The sequence below is a fragment of the Gigantopelta aegis genome, chromosome 6, assembly GCF_016097555.1.
Source record: "Gigantopelta aegis isolate Gae_Host chromosome 6, Gae_host_genome, whole genome shotgun sequence".
Taxonomy (NCBI): domain Eukaryota; kingdom Metazoa; phylum Mollusca; class Gastropoda; order Neomphalida; family Peltospiridae; genus Gigantopelta; species Gigantopelta aegis.
Window position 1 is genome coordinate 61,149,816 of NC_054704.1, and position 26,751 is coordinate 61,176,566.

Below are 26,751 nucleotides of genomic sequence, written 5' to 3' on the forward strand. Positions count from 1 at the left end.
ACTTTGCTGTGAATGACATAAGAGGTAACCCAACTAGTCGTCCATCATCTAACGTTGCTGGTCTAATGTCAGCGTAGCAGACGATAACTTTGCAGGTATATCTGATAACTAGAGTTCACTATGTGAGGCATTTTATTTGTACCAAAATATTCCATTGGCTAAAACTGATAACATGCACAATATTTATCGTATTATAATAATTAAAGGGACATACCCTAGTTTCATCCCGTGGAAATTAACACTAAGTTTAGTTAATCTACAAACCTGTAACACATTTGGATAAAGTTACAATTGAGTGAAACATGAGTCTGTCACTTTGAAATGGTAAAATACCCTCTAAAAATAGACTAAAACTCGACTCCATAACTGTTACTTCTCAGACGCACGTGCTTTTTTAAAAATATGAGAAATGCATTTTGTGACGTTAAAAACACCAGGATGACCAAAAACACTTCGAAAGTACGGAAATTGATCATCTAAATAATAAAATCTATGTAAAGTATGGTTTAAGTTATCAAAAACGGTTATAATAGTAAAAACATATGCGTTAGTGTTTAAAAACTAGGGTATGTCCCTTTAAAACAAAAAGTTTGTAGCTTGACTTGAAGCTTCGTTGTTTCTGTTCAGGCTGATAGTAATGTAATATGTCGCCATAATTTCGCCAGTTACAAACAAAGTATCGAAAATATATGTCGATCGAAATTATATGACTGTACGATATAAATGCACTAATAACAGTTTAATGTCTGGAAATATAATATTATTGAACATGTATATATATTATACATGGACGTATGTTAATGACACTAAGCAAATTACTTTTTTTAAATGATAACTGTTCATCTAAGCTGTTACGTGGCATTGGCGTAGGAAGGGGGGAGCAGCAACGATGGTTTTTATATGTTTTTACATGTATATATATAGATATATATATAGATATATATATATATATATATATATATATATATATATATATATATATATATATATACGCACACACACACACACACATATATATATATATATATATATATATATATATATATATATATATATATATATATATACGCACACACATATATATATATATATATATATATATATATATATATATATATATATATATATATATATATATATATATGTGTGTGTGTGTGTGTGTGTGTGTGTGTGTGTGTCCCACCCCCACTTTTTGGCACCTGCCTACGCCCGTGCGTGGTAACCTGATGAAGCTATATTGTTTGCATAAGTATGAAAGGACATAATTAACTATATCTATTTTATTTATTTATTTTATTTTTGTTTTAAATATGTGCATAACGGTGATGTGTTAACACTGCCTATAGATCTGAAAACAGTTCAGCTTCATTTCTAATACAATGACGTATGTTATGCTTGTCATGGTCATAGGGTTTTACGTCCACATTCAGAACAAGCTGTTGTAGCGCACGCCTGTTATGGGCTCCGTACATGACAGGAAAAGGGTTGGTGTGGTTGGGATAGAGGGTGCAATTTTGGTGCTGTTGAATTTTGAATGTCTCGTAGGGTTAAGTCAAAAAAGAAAAATTGCACAATTTCTTGAAGGAATTTTGGCGCATTTTGGGACGGTTCATCAAAAGGTAAAAAAAAAGGGAGGTACGTGTTATTATTAAAGTTAGTATGCTAAGAGTAGCTCGTTATTGGAACCAAGCCTATTGGTGGCCGTCGTTGTAGGCCTCTCGTGGTTGTCCCGAGCTTTTAGTGCTTAAAAGTGCTTAGTGTTGGGATCATGTCCGTTATGTCCTTAAAAGGACATGGCTGGTTGGCAGGGCAACTCATGGGAGACTCGCTATGCTTGTATTTGTTTTTCATAATAAATATTGTATGAATTAAACAGGCGCGATAACTCGTACAAACATTGTATTGACTGTCCTGGGCTTGCTGTCATGTAGGGGCTTGCTGTCATGTAAGGACGGAACGTAGCTGTGTTGTAAAATGCTCACCTTGATGCGACTGGTATATCAATGGCCGTGGTATGTGCTATCCTGTCTGTAGGATGATGCATATAAAGACCCCTTGCTACTAATAAAAAATGAAGCCGGTTTCATCTCTAAGACTGTCAGAATTATCCAATGTTTGACATCCAGTAGCTGATGATTAATACATTGATGTGCTCTAGTGGTGTCGCTAAACGAAACAAACGTTGCTGTCATTGTAAGATGTGTCCAGCTAATGGAGCCTTTTTGTTTTTCTCGTCGATTAAACGACAACGTTGATTTTAAGGAAATATCTTGAAAATAAACAATAGGTATTATTATTAAACATGCCGAGAGTACAGATGAAGCAATACGTCTCTCCCAGCGGGCCAAATAATAATGTTCATTGGACTGAGAGGGTGGTAGTGACTATGACCGTCTCAAAAATGCTATGGAGCACAACCAGTGGTGAAGTTGAATGTTAACATTTTATTGTGTGATTTGTTGTTTTTTGGTTTGTTTTTGTTTGTTTTTGTTATTTCCAAAACATTTTTACTTTTCTTCTTACGTCAAACCAATCTAAAATTATCTACAGAAATCATGAGAGATGCTTATAAGATAGTTTGGCTGTGCAAGTTAAACTTGAAGTCTCCAATGTTTAAAGTGTGAGAAGCCAGCTGTAGAGCGACTGTGGTGAATCTGTTCAGTGATTTGTACTATTTCCTGTCCAGGTTGAGTGCACGGTGTCTCTGGGGGAATACACACACACACACACACACACACACACACACACACACACACAATGAGCACTGTTTCAGTAATGGCTGCTGTCGTCGGAATTACTTCTACGTACTTCATATCATTTCTTACACACCCGTTGGTGAGAACATCATTCATTATTTTTCATAACCAGGGCTTCTAGATTATGGTAGCCCCACTCCCATGGCTAGTAATATTCAGTGTCGGGCTAGTAAATAACTACTAATGCCATGTCCGATGACTAGTGAATTTTCTTTGTCAAATGTTCGAGTTAAGTCTTATTTTGTAAATATGAATATCCTGCACCACCCCCGACCCCAACCTCCAATCTTAGTGTTTTTAAGCTCTATCTCCCTCTTTATGTGACATATCTGATTATTACTATTATTTAGTCAAATTGTATAAACAAACTAGAGTAGGGCTAGTGAATTTTCTTTGTCAAATGTTCGAGTTAAGTCTTATTTTGTAAATATGAATATCCTACACCACCCCCGACCCCAACCTCCAATCTTAGTGTTTTTAAGCTCTATCTCCCTCTTTATGTGACATATCTGATTATTACTATTATTTAGTCAAATTGTATAAACAAACTAGAGTAGGGCTAGTGAATTTTTAATTGTGGCTAGTAAATATTTTAAATCACTGATCCCATGGCTAGTGGATTTTATAAATATTCTAGAAGCCCTGATAACGCATGCTTGTTTACACATATACGTGTGTTAACAATTTCAAGACATACGACTGGTTGCTACTATATGATGACCTGGTCACCAGTGCCATACATCCAATGAAAAAACAGGACGATCGAAATCGATTATACTGTGATGTATAGATAACCTGACAACCATTTCTCTGTGAGGCATACGTTAGCTACAAGTGAAAGGGCTGTAAATAACTTTTAATCGAAAAACCTGGAGGTTTTGAGGATATGTAAGAAATAGAATAATACATTCGTGTCCGTTAGATTCCATTTATCTCACAACTCATTGTTTAAAAACGTATCAAATTCACTTTCGCTCGTTAGATACATTTTAAAACAACTCGTTGTGAGATAAATGGTATCTAACGGCCACTCATGTATTATTCTCTATGTGATACATATGTCACATATTCTCATATGCTCCTGGAATGAGCACACTTCATGTTACTGATCTGGTACTTTGTGCAGTTCTGACATTTTGTTTCAACTAGGCACACATTATCTCATTAAATCAGGGCGACCAACCTAATAGAAAAAACAATTCCCCAGAAACAAGAGCAATGTCATGGGTTGAGGGCCTCGAATCAATGCTGTACAATTATATGCTGTATACAATGTGTTCTTATTATTTACAATTGTTTGTACCATATGAAATATGATTAACTTGTTTTTGTGTAATATCACTCCTTTGAATAAAATAAAATAAAATTTACAAAAATAATAATAATAATAAAAAAAAATAATAAAAAAAATATATATATCATTCTGGGGATCAGAAAGAAGAGGAAGAATAAAGAAAGTGAAGAAATAAGAAGAGAGGAAGGTAAAGGAGGAGTTTGTATTCTCCCACTCTGCAGTATGATCGTAACTAAAATATCCATTTCTAAAATACCTTTTCATAATATAAGAGGTTTTTTATTCTTCTGGTTTTTTTCTATTTAAAAATATTCATCCATGGTGTCTAATTTTCAGGTGAGTTATTTATAATCACAGTTTTTAAAAATAACGTGTAGGTTTTTTTTCTCTATTGCAAATTGTTGTAAAGTATTTTTAATTGCTAATATATTTAAATTCTGTTTCTTGGTTCTCATTCAGTAGATATAATATTTTATGTTAATTGTAAGCCAGTTTACAAATCTGCTTTTTTCAATTTCTATTATACCAAATATTATTTTCTTTTTTAACTAAAGGTCAACACCAGTTTCAACCAAAATCTATTTTTCTACTTCTTGCCATAGATCAAATACAATTTTACAGTCGTAAAAAAAATGTAATGTTTTAAGTACTAAATTGCAAAAAGTGCATGAATTTGATTGTATATAATGTATCTTGTATAAAAGAGTATCGATGGCTAGAACTCGTTGTATTACTCTATATTGGAACCACAATAGCGTTGAATCTTTTACACATTTAAAAGATCACACATTATATTTTTTTCCCATTCTTGCGGTTCTACAATAAACCCTTTATTCTAATATTTTCTTTGAGATTTTAGCGTTATATGTTTGTAATTTATTAACCTGTACATATCATTGCAACCCTTTGCGGTTTTTTTGGAAGAAGTTTTAATTTTAATGGAAAAATCGGATTATTCTTCATTTTAAAATTGTCAGTTTTTAAATAGTCTAAATTGTATATGTAGCATTAAATTGCCTTTATTATTGAAGCATATTCTAGGAAATTGGTTTTCACTTTATATAATTTTTAAAAACTTTTATATATTATGAAATTCCCTTTTTCATTGCATAGATCATTAAGAAAAAATATCTCCTTTTTTATATACGTTTTGTATACAAAAGGTTTGTATCAGTGAGTATCTTGCAGTTCTACCATATGTTAACTCCTAATATATCATCAACGCATTGGGGAATTTTGTGTGCTTGAATTTCCTCATAGCTAATTTTCTGATATTTTCATTTTTAAGCGGGCGAATGCCCTTTTTCAAACAATAATTTAAAGTGCCCTAAAACGCCCTTTTCATAAAAAATAATTTAAATGGCGGACAAAATACCATGTTTGACATATTTGCAAAATAACAACCACCAAAGAGATACATAACAATACAAATTTATATTATGTGTTAGAATTTTATAATGTACTGAATAACAAACTGATAAATCAATTCACGAAAGTGGCAGTCTTCTACCTTTTAGGCATACTTTATGGTTTGTTTAGTGAAACATGCTAAATATATTCATTAGTGTAAATAAAGTTACTATACCCAGTACAGCAATTAACATCAGTAAACAAATACATGCTTTGTCACTTGTAAATGAGTGTATGTGTCATTGGGAACATCCGCCTTAAAAAAGAACACACACACCATATTCATATTCAAATTCACTGGCCATGGTTAAAAATTCACTTGCCCAATTTTAACTATTGAAAAAAAAAATCACACAAAAAATTAAAATTAAAATACCTTTAAAATTAACTTTTTAATGTACATTTTGCATATTAAGATCATGTTTAACCAGTTTGTCACTGTATACATGATCAATTCCATAATATGAAAAAATGCGTTCCCTGTGGGAAGACTATAAGTATGTTTTGTTTACATTGTGTATAGTTTAGGTTACTGGAATAAAATTATATGGGTAGATATATAAATGTTATGGATGGGTTACAGATTACTGGTGGTCAAATAGTATTTCTTACACACCCGTTGGTTAGAACACCATGCGTTATTTATGATAACACAATTTCAAGATATACGCCTGGTTGCTCCAAGGTGATGACCAGGTCACCAATGCCATATATCCAATGAAAAACAACACGATGGAAATCGATTATACTGTGACGTATAGTTAATCTAACAATCATGTGTCTGTGACGCGTAAGTCAGTTACAAGTGCAAAGTGTTAACATTTGCTTAAAACCTGGTTTGTGGTTTGTAATACATTTGTGTCCGTTAGATACCATTTATCTCGCAACTCGTTGTTTAAAAACTATCAATCTCATTTTTGCTCGTTAGATACATTTTAAAACAACTCGTTGTGAGATAAATGGTATCTAACGACTACTCATGTATTATTCTCTGTTTAGTAAAATGTTGCGCTCTTTAGTACACCTAATAAAAAATACACCTAATAAAAAAAATAAAAAATCAGTGTCCCATGAGGTCGGCAATAAAAGTATAAATTGATTTGTGGGTCGGCAATGCCGAGCGATCAAACAAAGACTTCCGTTTGCTAAAAATGACAACTGAAAGAGAAAAAAGAAAAGATATTTACACCACAAACACCATATTGGCCAGTTCTTAGAATGGTAATATTTCTATCTATATCGTTTAATGTCATCCATGGAACACTTTTCGTGTCATATTAACCGAAAACTCCGGCAACTTCGTCTCAGAAACACCAAGTTACGTTAAAAGTGAGTTTACGCTCCGTCTACTAGCCTTTTATGCATGCAAATTAAGGTCAACTGCCGTATTAGTGACTATTAATAGATCCAGTGGTGTCCTTTTCATACATTCTCGGAATCGGCGTGACATTACACGGCCTAGTTGGCCTCAGACCACAATTAATTTCGCTATATGTTTCTATATAGCCTTAGTGGCTATAACATTTTTATTAATATCAGCAGGCCCGTGAAGTTTTGTATGTACCTTTGCCTGCATGGGGGACACATACCCTGAAAAGGACAACCCCTGTTGTCCAGCTCTTTCTCCCAGCATATTGGTTTAAACAGACACACCCTCTAAACCAGGCCGGAGTACACCCATTTTACACAAAAAGAACTACTTTTGCATGGGCCGGAATTACCACAAACAAGTCTTCAATGTCAACAAGTTACACATGTTTACAAACTACATGCTATCCCCTGTCACTTCAGTCAAACAGTTGCCACTTCATAGCTGTCTGCCATGAAATAATCACAGTCAAACAGCAGACTACTTGCGCGGTGAAACTTCCGGATTTTCGACAACCAAATGGGAAGATAACTGTAATCTGAGGCCAGTTACCGATCATCCGGATCTTTGGGGGTGAAACAAAGCTTTAGTGATTGCTATTTTACATAGAATTCTCGGAACCGGTGTGACGTCACACGGCCTAGTTACTGATCATCCGGGTCTTAAGGGGTGAAGCAAAGCCTTAGTGATGGAGCTTAAACACACTAAGATTGGGGGGGGGGGGGGGGGGGGGGGGAGAGTTTGTTACAGGATATTCATATTTTAAAAATAAGACTAAAATGCAGCATTTGACAACTTTTGTTTTCACTAGCCGTTTGGCATGGTAATATTAGTTGTTTACTAGCCCAACATTGAATGTCACTAGCCATGGGAGTGGGGCTACCATAATCTAGAATTGTGTATGTATGTATGTATGTATATATATATATATATATATATATATATATATATATATATATATATATATATATATATTCTGAAACAAAGTTACACATACATTTTCCCTCTGAACCAAGTAAATACTAAACACATTAGTCAATTATTTTAGTTTCAGAGATACAAGTATACCTTTTTTGTTTAACACATTATACATTTGGGCTATTACACGTCCGTAGGAACAATATCTGGAGTGAGGGAGGGGCAAAGTCTCTAGTAGTAGGGACAGTCTTGGGAGGGGTGGGGGAGAAGCATATATATATATATATATATATATATATATATATAGATGGATGTCGATGGCATTGTGTATTTACAGTATAATGTGGAAATTTTATCATCGCACATGCTTTAACCATTTTGGTTGTTATTAACGTCGGTTAGTGTCGACAAGCAACAAAATTAAACTCAACGTAGTCACATTTTGTGTGGGAAGCCATGGCGTTCCATCAGGTTTGTCACGTTTTAGTGCATCTACCCAGAAGCGGTGTCTGGTCTCATCTTTTCGAAATTTATAAAACGATATTTTGTTTAACATCGTGTTATGATCTATGTAGCCAAATGCACAACATTCTTTAGGCATCTTGGCCGTTAACTGCTGTAAATGATCGACGAACGTTGCCTCAATTCACTATCAAACCATAGATAACTAAGGAAAAGCTTCACCGCGTCACGTGATAAACAATGGCGGTCATGGGTCGAAGTACCCATATGTTCGGTAACGAGAATACAATGATAAACATGTAAACATGTGAAATAGACAGCAGTCTTGAAAATATACTGCAATTTTACTGTCTAGTAAATCAAGACAGTGGTCATATAGAGAACGCTCGTTCAAATATGATCGACTGGTACATCAAAGGCCGTGGTATGTGCTATCCTATCTATGTGATGGTGCATATAAAAGATCCCTTGCTGCTAATCGAAAAGAGTAGACCATGAAGTGGTGACAGCGGGTTTCCTCCCTCAATAACTGTGTTGTCCTTAACCATATGTCTGACGCCATATAATCGTAAATAAAATGTGTTGAGTGCGTCGTTAAATAAAAAATTTCCTTCCTTCGTTCAAATATGATATAGTTAGTGAAGGTGTTATGAATAGTGTTTGGAACAAGCATCTTGGTGGTTTGCAGTCCACGCATTTTTTCCGAAGCTGGGGGCGGGATTTAGGTCAGTCGGGTGAGCGCTCACCTGAGGTACTTGCTTCGCAGGATAAACCACCTCGGTAGATCCATTCAACTGATTGGCAGTTTTTTTCGTTCCAACCAGTGCACCACAAATGGTCAAAAGCCGTGGTATATGCTTTCCTGTCTATGAGAAAGTGCATATAAAAGATCCCTTGCTGCTAATGAAAAAATGAGATGAACAGTTCAGGCCATTTTAAGGGCCCCTATGGGCAACCCAGGGAGACACATCAGCACCACATAGGTCCAATTAACGAGCTACTCTCGGCCTACTAATTTCCAAACCTATTCGTAGCTCCCTACCTTTCAATTTAGACTGAGCGTTCAAAATTGCGCCTAAATTCCTTCATCAAAAATGCGCACCCATTCTCTTTGGCTTAATCCTACGGAACAATAGCACCATACCACCCTCCGCCTGATACCGGCTACGGTCGGACTGCTGGTGTTCCCTTGCACCTGCCAGTGCACGCGGTCCCCCCTCCTAACCACCCCCCACCTTTCCTGTCCTGGACGGAGGAGACGGCCGAGGTCGCCATCTGTGCCCAGGACAGGCGTGCGCTACAATAGCTTGTTCTGAATGTGCACGTTAAACAATCATTCCAATGAAAAAATGTAGCGGGCTTCCTCTGATGACTACGAGTCAAAGTACCAAATGTTTGATATCCAATAACCGATGATCAATTAATCAATGTGCTCTAGTGGTGTCGCTAAACAAACAAATTTTAACTTTTATCCGAAGTAGACCGAATATTTTATGCCCTGTAAAGCTTTATTTCATGTTTTATATTAAAAACATTTAATGATTTGTCTATTTTATCTTTATATGCCAAAATGTAATCATTCTTACTTTAACGCTAATTAAATAGACAACGGGTACCACCCTAATTCACCATAGACCATAACATTTGGTATTGACTTGGTGACACATAATATATACTCTTCAAAACAGTTGGGAAACCTGAAATATTAATGTTAATATTTATGATTAGACCGAACATACGTTTCGACCACAGACATCCTAAATTTAGTCAAGAATGTTCATGTCTGTTTATCAACACACTGAAACACATTCCATAGTTTGCACGTGCATCACACAGTTGCCTCATACACGTGCATGGGGTGTCATTCTCGATTTTGACAATTTCCAGGAAGGTCGATTAATGACTGTGAAGCATTATTTCTGTCAATCTTTTTCATTCTGTTGATCATACAGTTGTTATTGTTTTGTTTTTAGTAATTTTTATTGTTTGAATTTGCGGTGCGGTGTATGCAACGCGGTGAGCATCTACGGGCTATTGGCATGCTGCAAACGGGCAATGTTTCGAAGTCAGTGATTAGCAGACTATGGAACAGGTACCAACAAACCCAAAATGTTGACGATCAACCTCGTTCAGGTCGTCCCAGGGCAATGACAGGAGTACAGGATCGAGTCATCCGTAACCAGGCTCTAAGAAATTGAGCTCAAACAGCAAATCAAATTGGTGCAAACCTTCATCAGGCTACTGGTGTCCGAGTTACGAGTCAGGCGATTAGAAATCGTCTTCATGCAACCCATCTTCATGCTCGACGGCCCCGGGTTGTGCCTACCTTGACAAATCATCACATTGCCCACAGACGTGAATGGTATAGGGAGCGTCGGAACTGGGGTATTCGTCGCTGGTCATGTGTCATGTTTTCAGATGAGTCCCTATTCACTTTGGACTTCCTTAAAAGGCGTAGTCGGGTCTGGCGACGACGAAATGAACGGCACGCCAACGTCACAGTGCGATTTCACGACAGATTTGGCGGTGGATCGTTTATGGTGTGGGGTGGTATCACTATGACTGACAGACCCCCCCCCCCCCCCCCTTCCTCCATATTGTGCAAGGAAAGGTCACTGGGCAGTACTATCGGGACAACATACTGACACCCTTTGTCGTCCCGTTTGCTAGGCGTGTGGGTCGAGGTTTTGTTTTTCAGGACGACAATGCGCGTGCTCACCATGCACGCATCATCAATGCTCACCTCCAGCAGCACAACATCTATCGAATGCCATGGCCAGCAATGAGCCCAGACCTCCCCACACTGAACACGTCTGGGACATGATAGGGAGACGTGTGCGTCAACGTCAAAGACCGGAGACCACGTTAGCGGAACTTGGTCAGGCGTTGCAAGAGGAGTGGAACAGACTCCCTCAAATGGCCATTGGGAGACTCATACGGAGTATGCCTCGTCGACTGAATGAATGTCTGACATATCGTGGCGGTATCACCCACTACTGATAAAAAACCGTCAACTTTCAAACTTCACTTGTGACCCCAATCGTCCTTCAAGATTTTTGGTAGTCATAAAACCTACTGAACGACCGGTTGTAATGTTTGCCCAATTAATTCACTGTTATCATATAACCATTCCCCACAGCTAATATACCGTACAATTTTGGCAATGGTAAATTCTTATTAAGAGTTCCTGTACTTTTTTTTAAGAGTATATATTTGCAAAACTTAAGGTGTAGTCGTTCAATAATATCTAAATTACTAAAACCTATAAAGTTTGTTTTGTTTAACGACACCACTAGAGCACATTGATTAATTAATCATCGGCTGTTGGATGTCAAACATTTGGTAATTCTGACTCGTAGTCATCAAAAGAAACCCGCTACATTTTTCCATTAGCAGCAAAGGATCTTTTGTATGCATTTTCCAAGCACATAATAAGCGTCTAATCTCCAGTTTTATTCCGACAAGACAGTCGCGTCGGCGTTAAACGGCAAGTGTGCGCAGAATCTGTACCTTAGAGGGGGCCTGTTTATGGCGGACTCTGAACACTTTGGAATAATATTAGTGAAATCAAAGCCTGAATAAAACGCCAACTGATCCTCCCCAAAAAGACGAAAAACAAAACCAACTGATCGGTCGAAATTTTATATAATTTGGAGCATTTTAGTACAGTCTAAAAATAAATGAGAAGGTGTGAACGTTTTCCCACTCCAAAAAGTGCGAGTGCCCCGCTTACTCACTCCTATTTGATTCGTTTATTAAAATAGTGTCAACTTATATTAAAATCGACAGAAAGTAATTACAATCAATACATAAAGAGTAATTGTAAATATACCTAAAATCTAAAACAAAATAATTAGGTAGATAATTCTACTACTGGTATTTGTTTTATTAAAACTTTTAATGCTCTGTTGACAATAACTAATTAATAGAGCCGCCAATGATACATGTATTACCCCAGCGGGCACTCATAACCGAAAAAATTAAAATCATAATTTATCATTCTTTGAAGTTTAAACTTTGTTTTGTTTAACGTAGTACATAGATTAATTAATCATCGGCTATTGGATGTCAAACAGTTGACAATTCTGACAGGTAGTTTTGTCATTAGTAGCTAGTAATCTTTTATTTGCACTTTCCCACAGGCAGGACAGCACACTCTTTGATATACCAGTGACTCGTGGGGGCACTGATTGGGACGCACGTTACGTTTGGTGTAACAAATGTAACAAACATTATTGGACGATTTGGCGTTTATAAACCAATGACATTACGTGTTTTTTGGTTTTTGTTGTTTGTTTGTTTGGTTGGTTTTTATGTTTGTGTTTGTTTGTTTGGGTTGTTTTGCGCTTTTTTTCTTGTTTTTTTTTGGGGGGGGGGGGGGGGGGGGGGGGGGCAAAAGCACTCGCCTGATGCGTGGTCGGTGTGGGATCGATTCTCGTCGGCAGACCTGTTGGGCTCTTTCTGGTCAAACTTCAACAAGTGTATTGATACATCAAAGGCCGTGGTATAAAGAAAGAAATGTTTTATTTAACGACGCACTCAACACATTTTATTTACGGTTATATGGCGTCAGACATATGGTTAAGGACCACACAGATTTTGAGAGGAAACCCGCTGTCGCCACTACGTGGGCTACTCTTTCCGATTAGCAGCAAGGGATCTTTTATTTCCGCTTCCCACAGGCAGGATAGCACAAACCATGGCCTTTGTTGAACCAGTTATGGATCACTGGTCGGTGCAAGTGGTTTACACCTACCAATTGAGCTTTGCGGAGCACTCACTCAGGGTTTGGAGTCGGTATCTGGATTAAAAACCCATGCCTCGACTGGGATCCGAACCCATTACCTACCAGCCTGTAGACCGATGGCCTAACCACGACGCCACCGAGGCCAGTACTCAAAGGCCGTGGTATGTACTGTCTTGTTTATGGGAAATTACATATAAAAAAGACCCCTTGCTCATTTATCGTTAGTAGCCTATATGGGACAGCGGATTTTTCTTTCTGGCATGGGTAGGCCAGTTGTAGCGCTCGTTTGATCTTGATCTATGATCGACTCCCGTCGGTGGGCCTATTGAGCTATATTTCTCGTTCCAGCCAGTGTTCAACAACTGCATATGCCGCCATCTTGAAGCTGCTATACAGAATAACTACTTCAGAAGTGTACTATTTCAATACTGTTATGGTTTTGTCGTTCAAAGTAAACTAATAAATATTATTTGAGAACCCAAATAAACTGTGGTTTAATATGAGCTACAAAAAAAACCTCTAACGGGGGTCAATATTTAATAAGAAATAGGGTGGAGTGGTGAGCCGTCACCCCCACCCCCACACCCCCACACCCCGTCATGGCCTTAGCACCTTCTTCGGCACTCGTCTTTTCTGGCTAGCCGAAAAGTACTTCATTCATTCAGCCAACTGGGTAGTCTTCATATCCAACCGTGTTTAATAGTGTGTTACGGAATTCAATTACATAATTTGTCTTTTAAAAACGTAAAAAAACCCGTGAGAAATCACGTAATCTGGGCAGTTCTGTTTTTAGTAGCGCAATTGTCGTTCCACCGTACCTTTAAATCCTAATCCGACCGGTGTAGACGGTGGATGGGGGGGGGGGGGGGGGCGGGGCATAGATGATGAGGCCCCAGCCACACCGCTTTCTTTTTTCCACACTACCGTTATATCGAGCTGTCGCCTGGCCCGTAACCAGGCGGGATCTGGGAATCGGACGATCCCCCCGCCAAAAAGAGAGTTATGCTCCAAGGGGAAAAATAATACGTAATATTCAGGGCCCAATTTTACAACACATCGTAAGCCTAGTTTTACACGTAAACATAAATATACGTCTAAACCACAATTTTTTATTACTATTATAGTACAACAAATATAGTTAAAAGTACACGTATTTGATTTTTTGTCCTTAAAATGCTCCAACTTCTGTAATGATGTAGGCCTAAATTTCTTCGTGAAATAAATGCCGAAAACGTGTAAATGTATGTTTGGTATAACTACTTGTTACATAAACTTACGATGTTTTGTGAAATAGGCCCCAGGTTTCTTGTAAAGATAAAGCTATTAAGAATAGCAATATTCGGTTATGACATCTAATTGTGTCCAAATAACCATTACGTGTATATGGTCAATCCATCTCATATTAGAAAATATTTAAGGTCGCCCACGCACTTCGGTCTCCGATTCACTTGAAATCTGTACCAAATATTCCTCTGTCATCCACAGGAATAAATCCGAGATATGGGCTCTGTATTCCATGTACTGTTTTGAGACTTTGTCATTTTGTTACACGTGGTAGGTGTTAAATTTAGCTCGAAAATAACTATCATCATTTTCGTGCTATATTTCAAGTCCCATTATCTCAAGAAGGAAGGAAATGTTTTATTTAACGACGCACTAAACACATTTTATTTACGGTCATATGGCGTCGGACATTTGGTTAAGGACCACACGGATATTGAGGGAGGAAACCCGCTGCCGCCACTTCATGGGCTACTCTTTTCGATTAGCAGCAAGGGATCTTTTATATGCACCACCCCATAGACAGGATAGCACGGCCTTTGATGTACCAGTCGTGGACTGGCTGGAGCGAGAAATAGCCAAATGGGCCCACCGACGGCGATCGATCCCAAACCGACCGCGCATCAAGCTCCCATTATCTCAAGAAATAATGAAACATAGAAACATGAAAGTTTGTACAAGTACTAAGAATATTATGCAGTTCTGATATATAACAGACTGGTAGTTTTCACCAAAAACAGTCTTACATTCAATACTATACACATTTTTTTTTTTTTAATTTGTTTCTTTCTCAAGTTTGCTAAAATCATGCATAATTAAAAAATTAATTTCCTAAGGATAATGAAATTTGGTACACATAAAATGAGACAAGGTTCGGGATTTTAATAGAATACCCAATTGTTTTGGGTTGTTTCACTGAAAAGGCCCACCAAAAGGATTTTTCCAATTTCAGAAGGATGTTGTTCCATAATTAATCATCACATAGGTGTAATATTTAAGATTTATATAACAACAGGGGTAGATTTGACAGAATTTTTTTTTAAATGTGTGTAGGTCTCTAGATCAAGGCGGACATTTGGACAGTTATGACGCTCATAATGAGTGTCATAACAGTTGCTGTCCAAATGTCCGTCTTTCTCTCTTACAGTTAGAGTACTCGGGCTCATGGGCGTCGATCGATGGGGGGAGGGGAGGGGGCGAGGGGGATGCGTCCCCCACTTACTTTTCAGCTTGGGGGACAGCATAAGAAATGTCCCCCCCCCCCCCCTCCCAACACATACTTTTTCATTTGAGAAGAAACAAATATTTGCTGGCATATAGCGTAACTGATCACTATTTTGCCATTCGACCATTTGTATAGTAGCAATATTTAGATAAATGCAGCAAACAATTATTTTAAGTAGCGTGTAAGCCGTTGCTTATTTAGAATTAGCAACAGACCCATAATAGACTACTCCGTTTTTTATGTTCAGATTTTCTAAAAACAATGTTATATGTGTGTCATATATATATATATCAGTCCCCACCCCCTCCCCACTTTTAAAACCGGATCAACGCCAGTGTTCGGGCTACTCGTCAGGATAAGCCAGCCACACGAGTTTCGTCTGATTCGAAGTCTCTGCCCCACCCCAAACCTGAAAGGCTGGTCACCCCATTATATAACTTGACTCATACAATGTCAATGTGGGTCCCCTCCAATATAAGCGTGGCACCAGTGCTTAATTTATCGTGACTTTTAAAGTAGGCCACGACTAATAGTGACACCCTATATTCTTTGTATCCACCTATTCCAATCCCAAATCCTTTAACATGGTGATTGACTCCCACTGAATACATATGACGTGCCCGCGTGGGTCACCGTTACCACGTGACTCCCACAATGTACTTCTTAAGTTGTTTTCAAACATCTTCGGAACTGTGTATACTATCTAGTATCCGATAGGATTACCTTTTTTTTGTCCCAACATGGGCTGCTGTATGAGCGGACCCAAATCGGAGTTTCTGATATATGTTAGAACAGGGGATAAAAAGAACGCTGGGACAGACGCCAATGTGTTCATAATACTGCACGACGATCAAGGTAACACGACCGGCCAGATAACACTGGACAACTTTTTGCGAAATGATTTCGAACGCGGTCGCATGGATACATTCCCTGTACCGAGAAGCAAGCTGTCTGCACTCGGTAAGATTACCAAGATCGAAGTTTGGAGGGACGATGTTGGCTTTGGTAGTGACTGGTATGTGGAGAGGATTATGGTAGAAAATAAAGTAACCAATTATATATTTGTGTTTCCCATATTTCGATGGATTAAGCCAGATTATCACTACATGATCAAACATCTCGACACCTCGCTTCCACAAGAAGACGATAATTCAGAACAGAGGAAAATGGAGCTCGCGGAAAAGAAATCGCTGTACCAGTTTGAACAAAAAATTCCTGGAATGCCTGCACAGGTAATATTTACACTCAATATAACATTTATCAGACCATGTCGTTCTCGTAGTACTGAAAGTCGTTGGAATGTAATATCTGCGTCTGTTTAAGTCATCTACGCATGCGCAACCGTCTTAACGTCAATCGAATACTAGGCTCACCCCAAATTGCTACCACAAGTCGCCCAACATTTGATCACGTTTTTCGCGTGGTCATGTCAAGTGGTAGGTGACCTGTAACCCCGCCTCTCCATTTTTATTAAAGAACTGCACCCTGTTGACATTGTGTGTTACGGGCCTTGGTGGCGTAGTGACTAAGCCATCGGATTACATGCTGGTGGGTACAGGGTTCACAGCCTGGTACTGGCTCCAACCCAGAGCGAGTTCTTAAGGGCTCAATGGGTAGATGTAATGCCGCTACACCCTCTTCTTTCTCACTAACCACTAACCAACTAACAATTAACCCACTGTCCTGGACAGGCAGCCCAGATAGCTGAGGTGTGTGCCCAGGACAGCGTGCTTGAACCTTAATTGGATATAAGCACAGAAATAAGTTAAAATTAAAATGAATGAATGAATAACACTGTCTCTCCATATGAATGTATATACATTTGTCCAGGTGGGGCGAAATATGTTCACATACACACACACATGCACACACACACACTTGCACACACGCATTCGTGCACATGCACACACACACACGCACACACACTGCCAATATACAGTGATAGAATAGATATATGTATATAATTATATATATGCATATGTAGTGAAACTTCTCTAAACCAGACATCCATGGGACCAAGAATTTTGTCTGTTTTTCAGAGGTGTCCAGTTTTCAGGGGTTTGCATTGATACAAAACCTTTTGTTGCCTATTCACATTCAGTTTTATATATATATGTATTGAAGATGAATCCAACAGTTAATAATCCAATCAGAGCCGGTTTTATCCTAGTAGCACATGTAGCATGCGCTATGGGCCCTGTGCTTCAGGGGGCCCTGCGGTTATTTTCCCCAGGTAATTTTTCCTCTCTCTGTGAGTGGGTTGCAAAATATATATCTTGGGGGTTGCAAAATATATATCCTGGGAAGGAGGTCCTGTTGTTATTTGTGCTACAGGCCCCATAGATCCTTAAACCAGCTCTCAATCCAATAAAGAACCTTTGACTTAAGATATTTTAACGTTTGCTTATATACTTTAAAAACTTTTAATGATTTTAAGTTTATCATCAAGTGATAGTTCAATACGGCGAAGTTTATCTGGACACTCCATATTTAAAATGCATATGGCAATGAAACGCTACTGACATCTTCGACCCTGAAAAGACAACATTTCTTTTGCCTACTCTTTATTTTGCTAAATAATTGTTTTAAAACAATAAAACAATATGAAGACAGTGAATTAAATTCATTGTTGTTTTGTCCACCCTTGAAGCAAACTATAAATATGTTTGTTATGGATATCAAAGCTGTCACTTGATCTTTAATTGCTTAATTGTTATTTGCCAACCGTACCCAGTCATATGTAACAGTGATTACACATCTGATGGCGAACCTGAGCATGTGTATATTGCACCGGCTATGTTCGCTGTCAGGTAATCTGGCTGAAGATGGCGAAGTGACAAGAAACAAAACAATTAGTGGTGCCATAATGATTGACAACGGTCTGGTCGTCCAGTTTTTAGAGGTACAAGTTGCACTAAATAAAGAGTTGGGACTGAATTATTTGTCTGGTGTTCGTTTTAGAGAGGTAAAATTTAGTGTTAAAACATGCGTAAATTAATATTGTTTAACAACACCACTAGGGCACATTGATTAATTAATGATTATCTATTAATGTGAAACATTTGATAATTTTGACTCGTAGTCATCAGAGGAAACCCGCAATATTTTTCCTAATGCAGCAAGGGATCTTTTATATATGCATTTCCCCACAGACCGGCCTTTGACCACTTGTGGCGCATTGGTTGGAACAAGAAAAAATCCAAACAGTTGAATGGATCCACTGAGGTGGTTCGATCCTGCGACATAAGCACCTCAAGCAGACATTAAACTGATTAAGCTAATTCCCGCCCTTGTCTTAAAGATACACATATACATCTCTACAGAATTTTAAAACATTAAACAGTAGTTGCTAATAAATTATCAGTTGACCAAAAATATCCTAATCGTGATTTTGAAAACAAAATGTTCCTTGTAAATACATTTAATGTATGAACACATTTAATATACACACACATAAACACATGTTTTATATATACAGTCAAAGTTTCATGACTCGATCTTGAAGGGTACGAGGAAATGGTTTGAGTTTCAAAGAGTTTGAGTTTTCAAAATTAATATATAAGCTAGAGTTCAAACTTGAAACTGCATTGCAGCTGGATGATTTTACTTAATATTGTAAGAAGCATGCACTTCCCTGCCTACCTCTAAACTGAAAACTATGCATCCCCAGTTGAATGGTGAATTAATATACAACTGTCACCCCCACCCCTTCTGTTGGCATCTTCCAATGCCTGTGATACATTTATTTTGTGTATATTATTAAAGTAAGTAAATAACAAAACACACATTTAATATATACACATAAACACACATTTAATATATACTCTGCATCAATATTGAAGGGTCACTCATATTGTTAGTACTACACGTTAACAATGCCCGTCCAACACACTAATTATGAACAAAGGAATGTATGGCCTTCGTGGATTAGGCCCAGAGTGAGGTTTCCTAAGTAGCATTTGGATTTCAATATGAGTAATGGTACTTCCAGTTAGAGGCCACAACAAAATTGTAAAAGCTATGCAAACACATGTACCTACTATGACCCCAACAAATGGGTTGTCTCAACACACCCATGTCTGAAATTCTGTATGTTGTGCCTGTGAACTGCATTCTCACCATGGGTATAAAAGTGTGCATGATTGCCATTCACATATTCACGCACACTTCAGTTGAAAATGCGTGTAAGGTGCGTGAGAGTATCAGGTTTTGAAAATGCGTCGTTTTGACTAATGTTGAGAAGGGCAATGGAGTAGGTAGGATACAGGTTGAACACAGTCAACGAGAAGTCACGAGGCACTTTAATGTCAGTCAGATTGTCATTGGATGGATCAGGCAATGACTTCTAAAGACTGGATTCATTTCCTGTATGTTGTGTGATGAGAGTATCCGGATGTAAGGTGATCCCATAGTTCCTGTATGTTGTGAGATGAGAGTATGAGGATGTAAGGTGATCCCATAGTTCCTGTATGTTGTGAGATGAGAGTATCAGGATGTAAGGTGATCCCATAGTTCCTGTATGTTGTGAGATGAGAGTATAGGGATGTAAGGTGATCCCATAGTTCCTGTATGTTGTGAGATGAGAGTATAGGGATGTAAGGTGATCCCATAGTTCCTGTATGTTGTGAGATGAGAGTATAGGGATGTAAGGTGATCCCATAGTTCCTGTATGTTGTGTGATGAGAGTATCAGGACGTAAGGTGATCCCATAGTTCCTGTATGTTGTGAGATGAGAGTATCAGGACGTAAGGTCATCCCATAGTTCCTGTATGTTGTGTGATGAGAGTATCAGGACATACGGTGATCCCATAGTTCCTGTAAGTTAATTGTGTGAAAATAAAAATTGGGTTTGTTTGTTCTAACCCAACTGACCCATGATTATCGCCGCGTGTCTACATCTTTTTTTTTCACCTTTTGGGGAATTTGTTTTTCTTTTTAAAAATATTTAACCATTTTCAATTTAGGCTTAAACAAGTATAATATTGATCTGTAGATGATAGCCTGTTTGTCAAACATTTTAAAACCTTGATATATATTTAACAAAAAATTATTAACGTTAGTTTTGATTCGTTGGAAAAAATAAATTCTGTAAAATACTATTCATAGTATAGTAATGAGTAAAGGATTTTCCCCACGACAGTGGCATGAGATCTCGGTCATTTGTGACAGACAAAATTGGTGTTAAACTAAATCAATCTAACGGTAGCTGCATAGGTATGTTCACGTGAGCCAGATGAGGCTATGTATTGGCTTGCTTTTTAAGTTAATATTAGCGGTCATTTTGTCCAACGCTAACAGTAGGTAGTCTTATATTCCGATTGGCTTGAAATAGCGGTTAGAGAGATTTTCATGACACCCATCTATAATTTTGTTAACAGTCTGTTAACATATTTTGTTTTCACCAGTGTCATTAAATTGTGTCGGTATAGAATATAATCTTCTAAGAAACTACACATAAAGGTTCTGTGATGTGCTTTAAACACCAAATATTGTAACGTCAAGACTGAGAATTTCAACAAACTTGAGTAAATTGTAAATATGTTGGTGGCGTAGCATTTTATAACGAATATAGACAGTGGTGTGATTGCATATAATGTACAAATGGATTGGGCACAAGTTATCCAACTTACGAGGCCATCTCCTAATAACATACAATAATGACAATATGACAATATGACAACAACGGCGACTGTACAACTATTACAAGAATATACAAAAAATTTAATATTCAAAGAGAAAAACAAAACACAGAAAAAATACAAAATAATAAATAAATAGATAAATAAATGAATGAATGAATGAATGAAGAAGAAAAGAAAATGAAGGTGATTTATTTTCCAATCACGGTGGTCGTGAATGAAATAGAAAGAAAGAAAGAAGTGTTTTATTTAACGACGCACTCAACACATTTTATTTACGGTTATATGGCGTCAGACATATGGTTAAGGACCACACAGATACTTCATGGGCTACTCTTTTCGATTAGCAGCAAAGGGTCTTTTATATGTATCATCCCACAGACAGGATAATTTTCATGGGCTACTCTTTTACGACAGGCAGCAAGGGATCTTTTATTTGCGTTCCCACAGGCAGGATAGCACAAACCATGGCCTTTGTTGAACCAGTTATGGATCACTGGTCGGTGCAAGTGGTTTACACCTACCCATTGAGCCTTGCGGAGCACTCACTCAGTGTTTGGAGTCGGTATCTGGATTAAAAATCCCATGCCTCGAATGGGATCCGAACCCAGTACCTACCAGCCTGTAGACCGATGGCCTGCCACGACGCCACCGAGGCCGGTCTGAATGAAATAGCTGGACACGTTGAACCACTGAGAAAAAGCTGGTTAGAACATTACCATCAAGCACATATGACGTACATCTAGGTCAGGGATTTCCCACTGCGCGCAGTTTTCCAAAACATTGATGTTATTAGCCAACACACGATTGTTTGGATTTTCAAACGAACGATCCGTTATGTTGATATTGGTTTTGCAGTATCTTTCTCACACCAGCAAATAAGGCTTATTTTCTTCCAAAAACGGTGATAAATTTTTAGAAAGATTTTCTGACGAACGATTAAATACAGCTTTTGCACGAACGATCTGTCGTTTATGTGGATATTGGTTTCACATAACCGACAGACGAACAACAAAATCGTTTGTGCCAAATTTTATGTCCTGTGAGAGTATAGGGATGTAAGGTGATCCAATAGGTCCTGTATTCTGTGAGATATCCACCTTTGAAATAACTCACAATTGGTGGTGCCATGTATAAATTATATAATTACTATTCCAGTTTTAGATACATAATACAGCTTGCATGCCAATCGGCTGAACGAATGTTTGGGAAAGCAGTCTCCTCATCAATGTGTTTATAAATATTATTGGGGGGGGGGGGGGGCAGTATGTAGTGCAATGTTAAAGCAGCACTCACCTGATGTGTGGTTGATCTACAATTGATCCTGGGGAGTGGGTGCATAGAGGGCGGTATGTAGTGCAATGTTAAAGCAGCACTCACCTGATGTGTGGTTGATCTACAATTGATCCTGGGGAGGGGGGACATAGAAGGCAGTATGTAGTGCAATGTTAAAGCAGCACTCACCTGATGTGTAGTTGATCTACAATTGATCGTCAGTGATGGGGCCCATTGGTTTTCTCATTCCAGCCAGTACCCCACAAATGGTGTAACTACTGCTGTGCTATTTACTATCCTGTCTATGGGATAGTGCTTATAAAAGATCCCTTACTGCTAATTGGAAAGAGTAGCCCACTGCATGGTCACATCGGGTTTCCACTCTCATTATCTGTGTGGTCCTTAACCATATGTCTGATGCCATATAACCAAAATTAAAATGTGTTGAGTGCATCATTAAATAAAAATTAAACATTCCTTCCTTCCTTATAAATAATGTATAGAGCTGGGTGGTATACGATATATACTGTTCGGTATCGGTATCATGTTAATACCAATTTACCATACCAAGCAAATCTCATAATACTGAACTTTTGGTATTGAAAAAATGTTTTACGCCATTTAGTAAAGTACTAACAATATATCTGATGAATACAAAATAGTTAAAAAGAAGATAGCAATGAGGGCTTTGTGTATGGAATTTAATTTTATTTAGATGAAATTAGCGGGTGAGACTTAACTCGGGCATGCATTTAAAGCCGAGTATACTGAAAATACTGCTTGATATTGGTATTGGTATTGTATCAATACCGAATACCGTACCGATATCAAGGTAAATCACCCCCAAAATACAGATACCGATACCAAACCTGAAATTTCAATACTGCCCAGCTCTAATAATGTATTTTTTTTTAATAATTAAAAATCAGAATTAAGAATGTATGCCTACATATGAATATCAGGTTTCAAGAGAATTCATTACTTGGAGCAAATCATTATCAAATTTAAAGAAGTTCACCGAGTGTGTTAATAGTGTAACCAGTCAACTGAATTTCATTATCATTGTTATGTTAATCTGTTTGTTTAAAAAATAGTATGTACTGCATCACAGAGCAGTAAGCAATACCTTATAGTGGTGACCACTCTTACACCCACAGAAATAGGATACTGATGCTCTAAGAGGACCCACTTCAGAAACCATAGATCTCCACAGATGACCATGGTCATCCTCACACATCAAACCTCAACTCCTACAGGAAATCACTACATTTTCCATAAGAATCTCATCTGAATAAAATGCTATATGTACATATGATTTGTGTTGTCATTGATGTTTAATAAGTTACCAGGATAGAGATTTTCAAAGCTGTCTTAGTGCTACGATATCGTAAAACCATTGTAGGCCATGACTATGATTAATACATTCCATTTATACATTATGTCGAAAGCTGATTTATGGCCAATTATGGAGCACACATCCATTAATTAGCAGTACAGACGGTAAAAAAGAAACAACAACAACAACATACATTTTTAAAGACTATATATGGCAACCTGTTATCAGTGGCCACCTGTCTTAAGCAGTTGCTTGTTTCTACTCCCTTGTTTCTACTTCATAAGTGATAATATAAATCTTAAGCTAATTATATGTGCTTTTCTCAAGTCCTTTTACGGTAATATGTCCTTTTCTCAAGTCTAATTAGTCTAATTGCAAGACTATTACTATAGTACTGTCAGAAATAGAATAAAAATGATTTTCGTCGATTATTTCTTACATATTAAACTGACAAGTAAATATTTTGTAAATATCTATTTAATGATAATCTACATAATTTAGCATTTACTTGTTTGGGCTCTCATTGATGTTCAAGGTGGTGTTTACTCTTGAAATTAAAAGAAAAATGTTGGTAAACAGGTGATTTGTGCACTTTATTGGAACAGACTATAAAAAATGTTGGTCAACATGTGTCAATTTCATTGCTGTTACAATGTGTGAAGGACTGTTTCTGATGATGTTTTACCCTATATCCCTCTCCAAAACATTTATAAGTAACTTTTGAGCACAACTGTCAAGAACCATTCTGAGTGATCCATTATACCGGTATTAAAGGTGACATCTCAGTGTTGCACAATGACAGCTATTGCAATTTTTTTTTTTATATAAAATTTTGATTTAACATTTAAGAAGATACCTTTAACAATATGCCCATCAATGAGGAAATAATTTTAATCTATTGATACAAAATACATTTTTATTGCAGAATCTTTATCACAAACAGATGCTCACATATAACTATGATATAGCACCTTTAAATGGTTGCAAGATTGTGTAAATTTCTAATATACTTATATTGAATTTATACTCAATAAATATGCTTGTCATAATTTATAATTTATGCTGCAATTCAAAATGATCAGTTAACTTGCAGTTTTAAATTAAAAGTTTGTTTAAGGGTAAATGAAATTGACACATATCAGCAAAATGTTTTAGTCTGTTCCAATAAAGGTCATACATCACCTGTTTACCGACATCTTTATTTTAATTTCAAGAGTAAACACTACCTTGTACATCAATGACAGTCCAAACAAGTAAATGCTAAATTAGGTAGAGTAGGTATTTACAAAACATTTACATGTCAGTTGAATATGAAAGAAATATTAAACGAAAATCATTTTTATTCTATTTCCGACAATACTTTTTATAGAACTGCTTTTCACATTCTAGCATTTGTTTTCATCTTACAATTTGACAAGCAAAGATTATTTCCCACTCCATAAAGTATATTTCAAGCCTTGAAATTTAAATTGCTCAATGGCAAGCTTCAGTTATCTGAATCAAAATGACATTCAGCATGACATGTGCGAAAGCAACTGGTACTTGATAATAGAGGAGAATATGACTTTTGGAAAAATAAACATGTGTCACGGGGATCCTATAATACCCGTAACTGAATGAAACATGATTGTCCAAATATCTCTCCTAACTGTATATCTATTAGATCTCTCTGTAACGGGCGGTTATACCCACTTGTGGCTCGTCTAGGTATGATCAGAGATAAGATCTTATATAAAGTATATATTATTATAGTACGTTTAGTTCACTAGAAAACACAACAAAAACACAATACACTTTGGAATCTGTATTAACCTACGCTGACAAATGTATTGCCGCAGTAGTTAATTAACAACAACAAATAATAACAACTCAGAACTGATCACTTAATTAGTTATCTCTAGGTGTCTAGTTTACACAATATGCTAATCACTTCACCATGACACAACACCCACACGGGTGATAATTTCGAACGCTTCCAGGAGAACTTAATTAATAAAGGAATTACAACTCTATTCCTAACTGGTTAATTTTTAATTAACCCTTACTACTCGTTCAATAACGTGTGATAATTGAGAAACGCTTCCAGGAGAACTTAATTAATAAAGGAATTACAACTCTATTCCTAACTGGCTAATTTTTAATTAACCCTTACTACTCGTTCAATAACGTGTGATAATTGAGAAACGCTTCTAGGAGAACTTAATTAATAAAGGAATTACAACTCTATTCCTAACTGGTTAATTTTTAATTAACCCTTAACTACTCATTCAGTAACCTTGTAACACAGAATTAATACTGGTACCTATCACAATAAAGACAATAACCTACAGTTTACCTAGGTCCTCTAGGATGACTGGTTAAGCTTTTTATAATTATTTAGGACAGTGAGCCTACAGATTACTGCGTCAGATGACCGTCAGCACCGTCTAAATAATATTGGTATAATACAGTATTAAAATATTTAAAGTCACATCAATCACATCAAGGTTATACACAGAGCAGAAAATATAATATTACCAGTCCGGACGGACAGCGATCCCCTGGAGCCTTCCTATGTTTCTCCCTGATATCTCTAAAATCCTAGCTATTTATTCAAAACTCTCAGAGACAGCGAATATCGCCTGGGGGTACAAGGCGGTACCTCACATATCATCTGATATTTCCACCTCTCCCAGAGTCGGTATCTTTCCTTAGATGACCAGACATTCTGTTGCCAATCGCCAAAATCACGGTTGTAAAAACCGCACTCGCGGAGGTATTACGTAACTAAGTGCATATTGGAATGCACGGTCGCACGAAGGTATTACGTAACAAGTTGCCCATCTGGGCTAAGTGCATTTGGAACTGCACACGGTCCTCTAAAACAATTAATATCGCCACAGGTGAAAAGAAATTAAGAGCATGTACCGTCACATCATGTTAAATAATTATCACACTTTCATAGACTTAAAACTGATCAATGCATTTTTAACATATATACATATATATTTTTTTTTTTCATTACATGAAATAAATGACAGTAACATGTACATGTAATTG

General features: G+C 37.2%; 1 protein-coding gene across 1 annotated transcript in view; it reads left to right on the plus strand.

Annotated features, from left to right (window-relative positions):
- The first annotated feature begins 15,921 nt into the window (after window positions 1–15,921).
- LOC121374655 (allene oxide synthase-lipoxygenase protein-like) overlaps window positions 15,922–26,751 on the plus strand; it is a 59,154-nt gene continuing 48,324 nt past the window's right edge. The window contains exon 1 of the mRNA XM_041501764.1: window positions 15,922–16,694. Within this exon, the coding sequence (XP_041357698.1) occupies window positions 16,203–16,694 (492 nt within the window). The 5' untranslated portion in view covers window positions 15,922–16,202. The remainder of the gene's footprint in view (window positions 16,695–26,751) is intronic.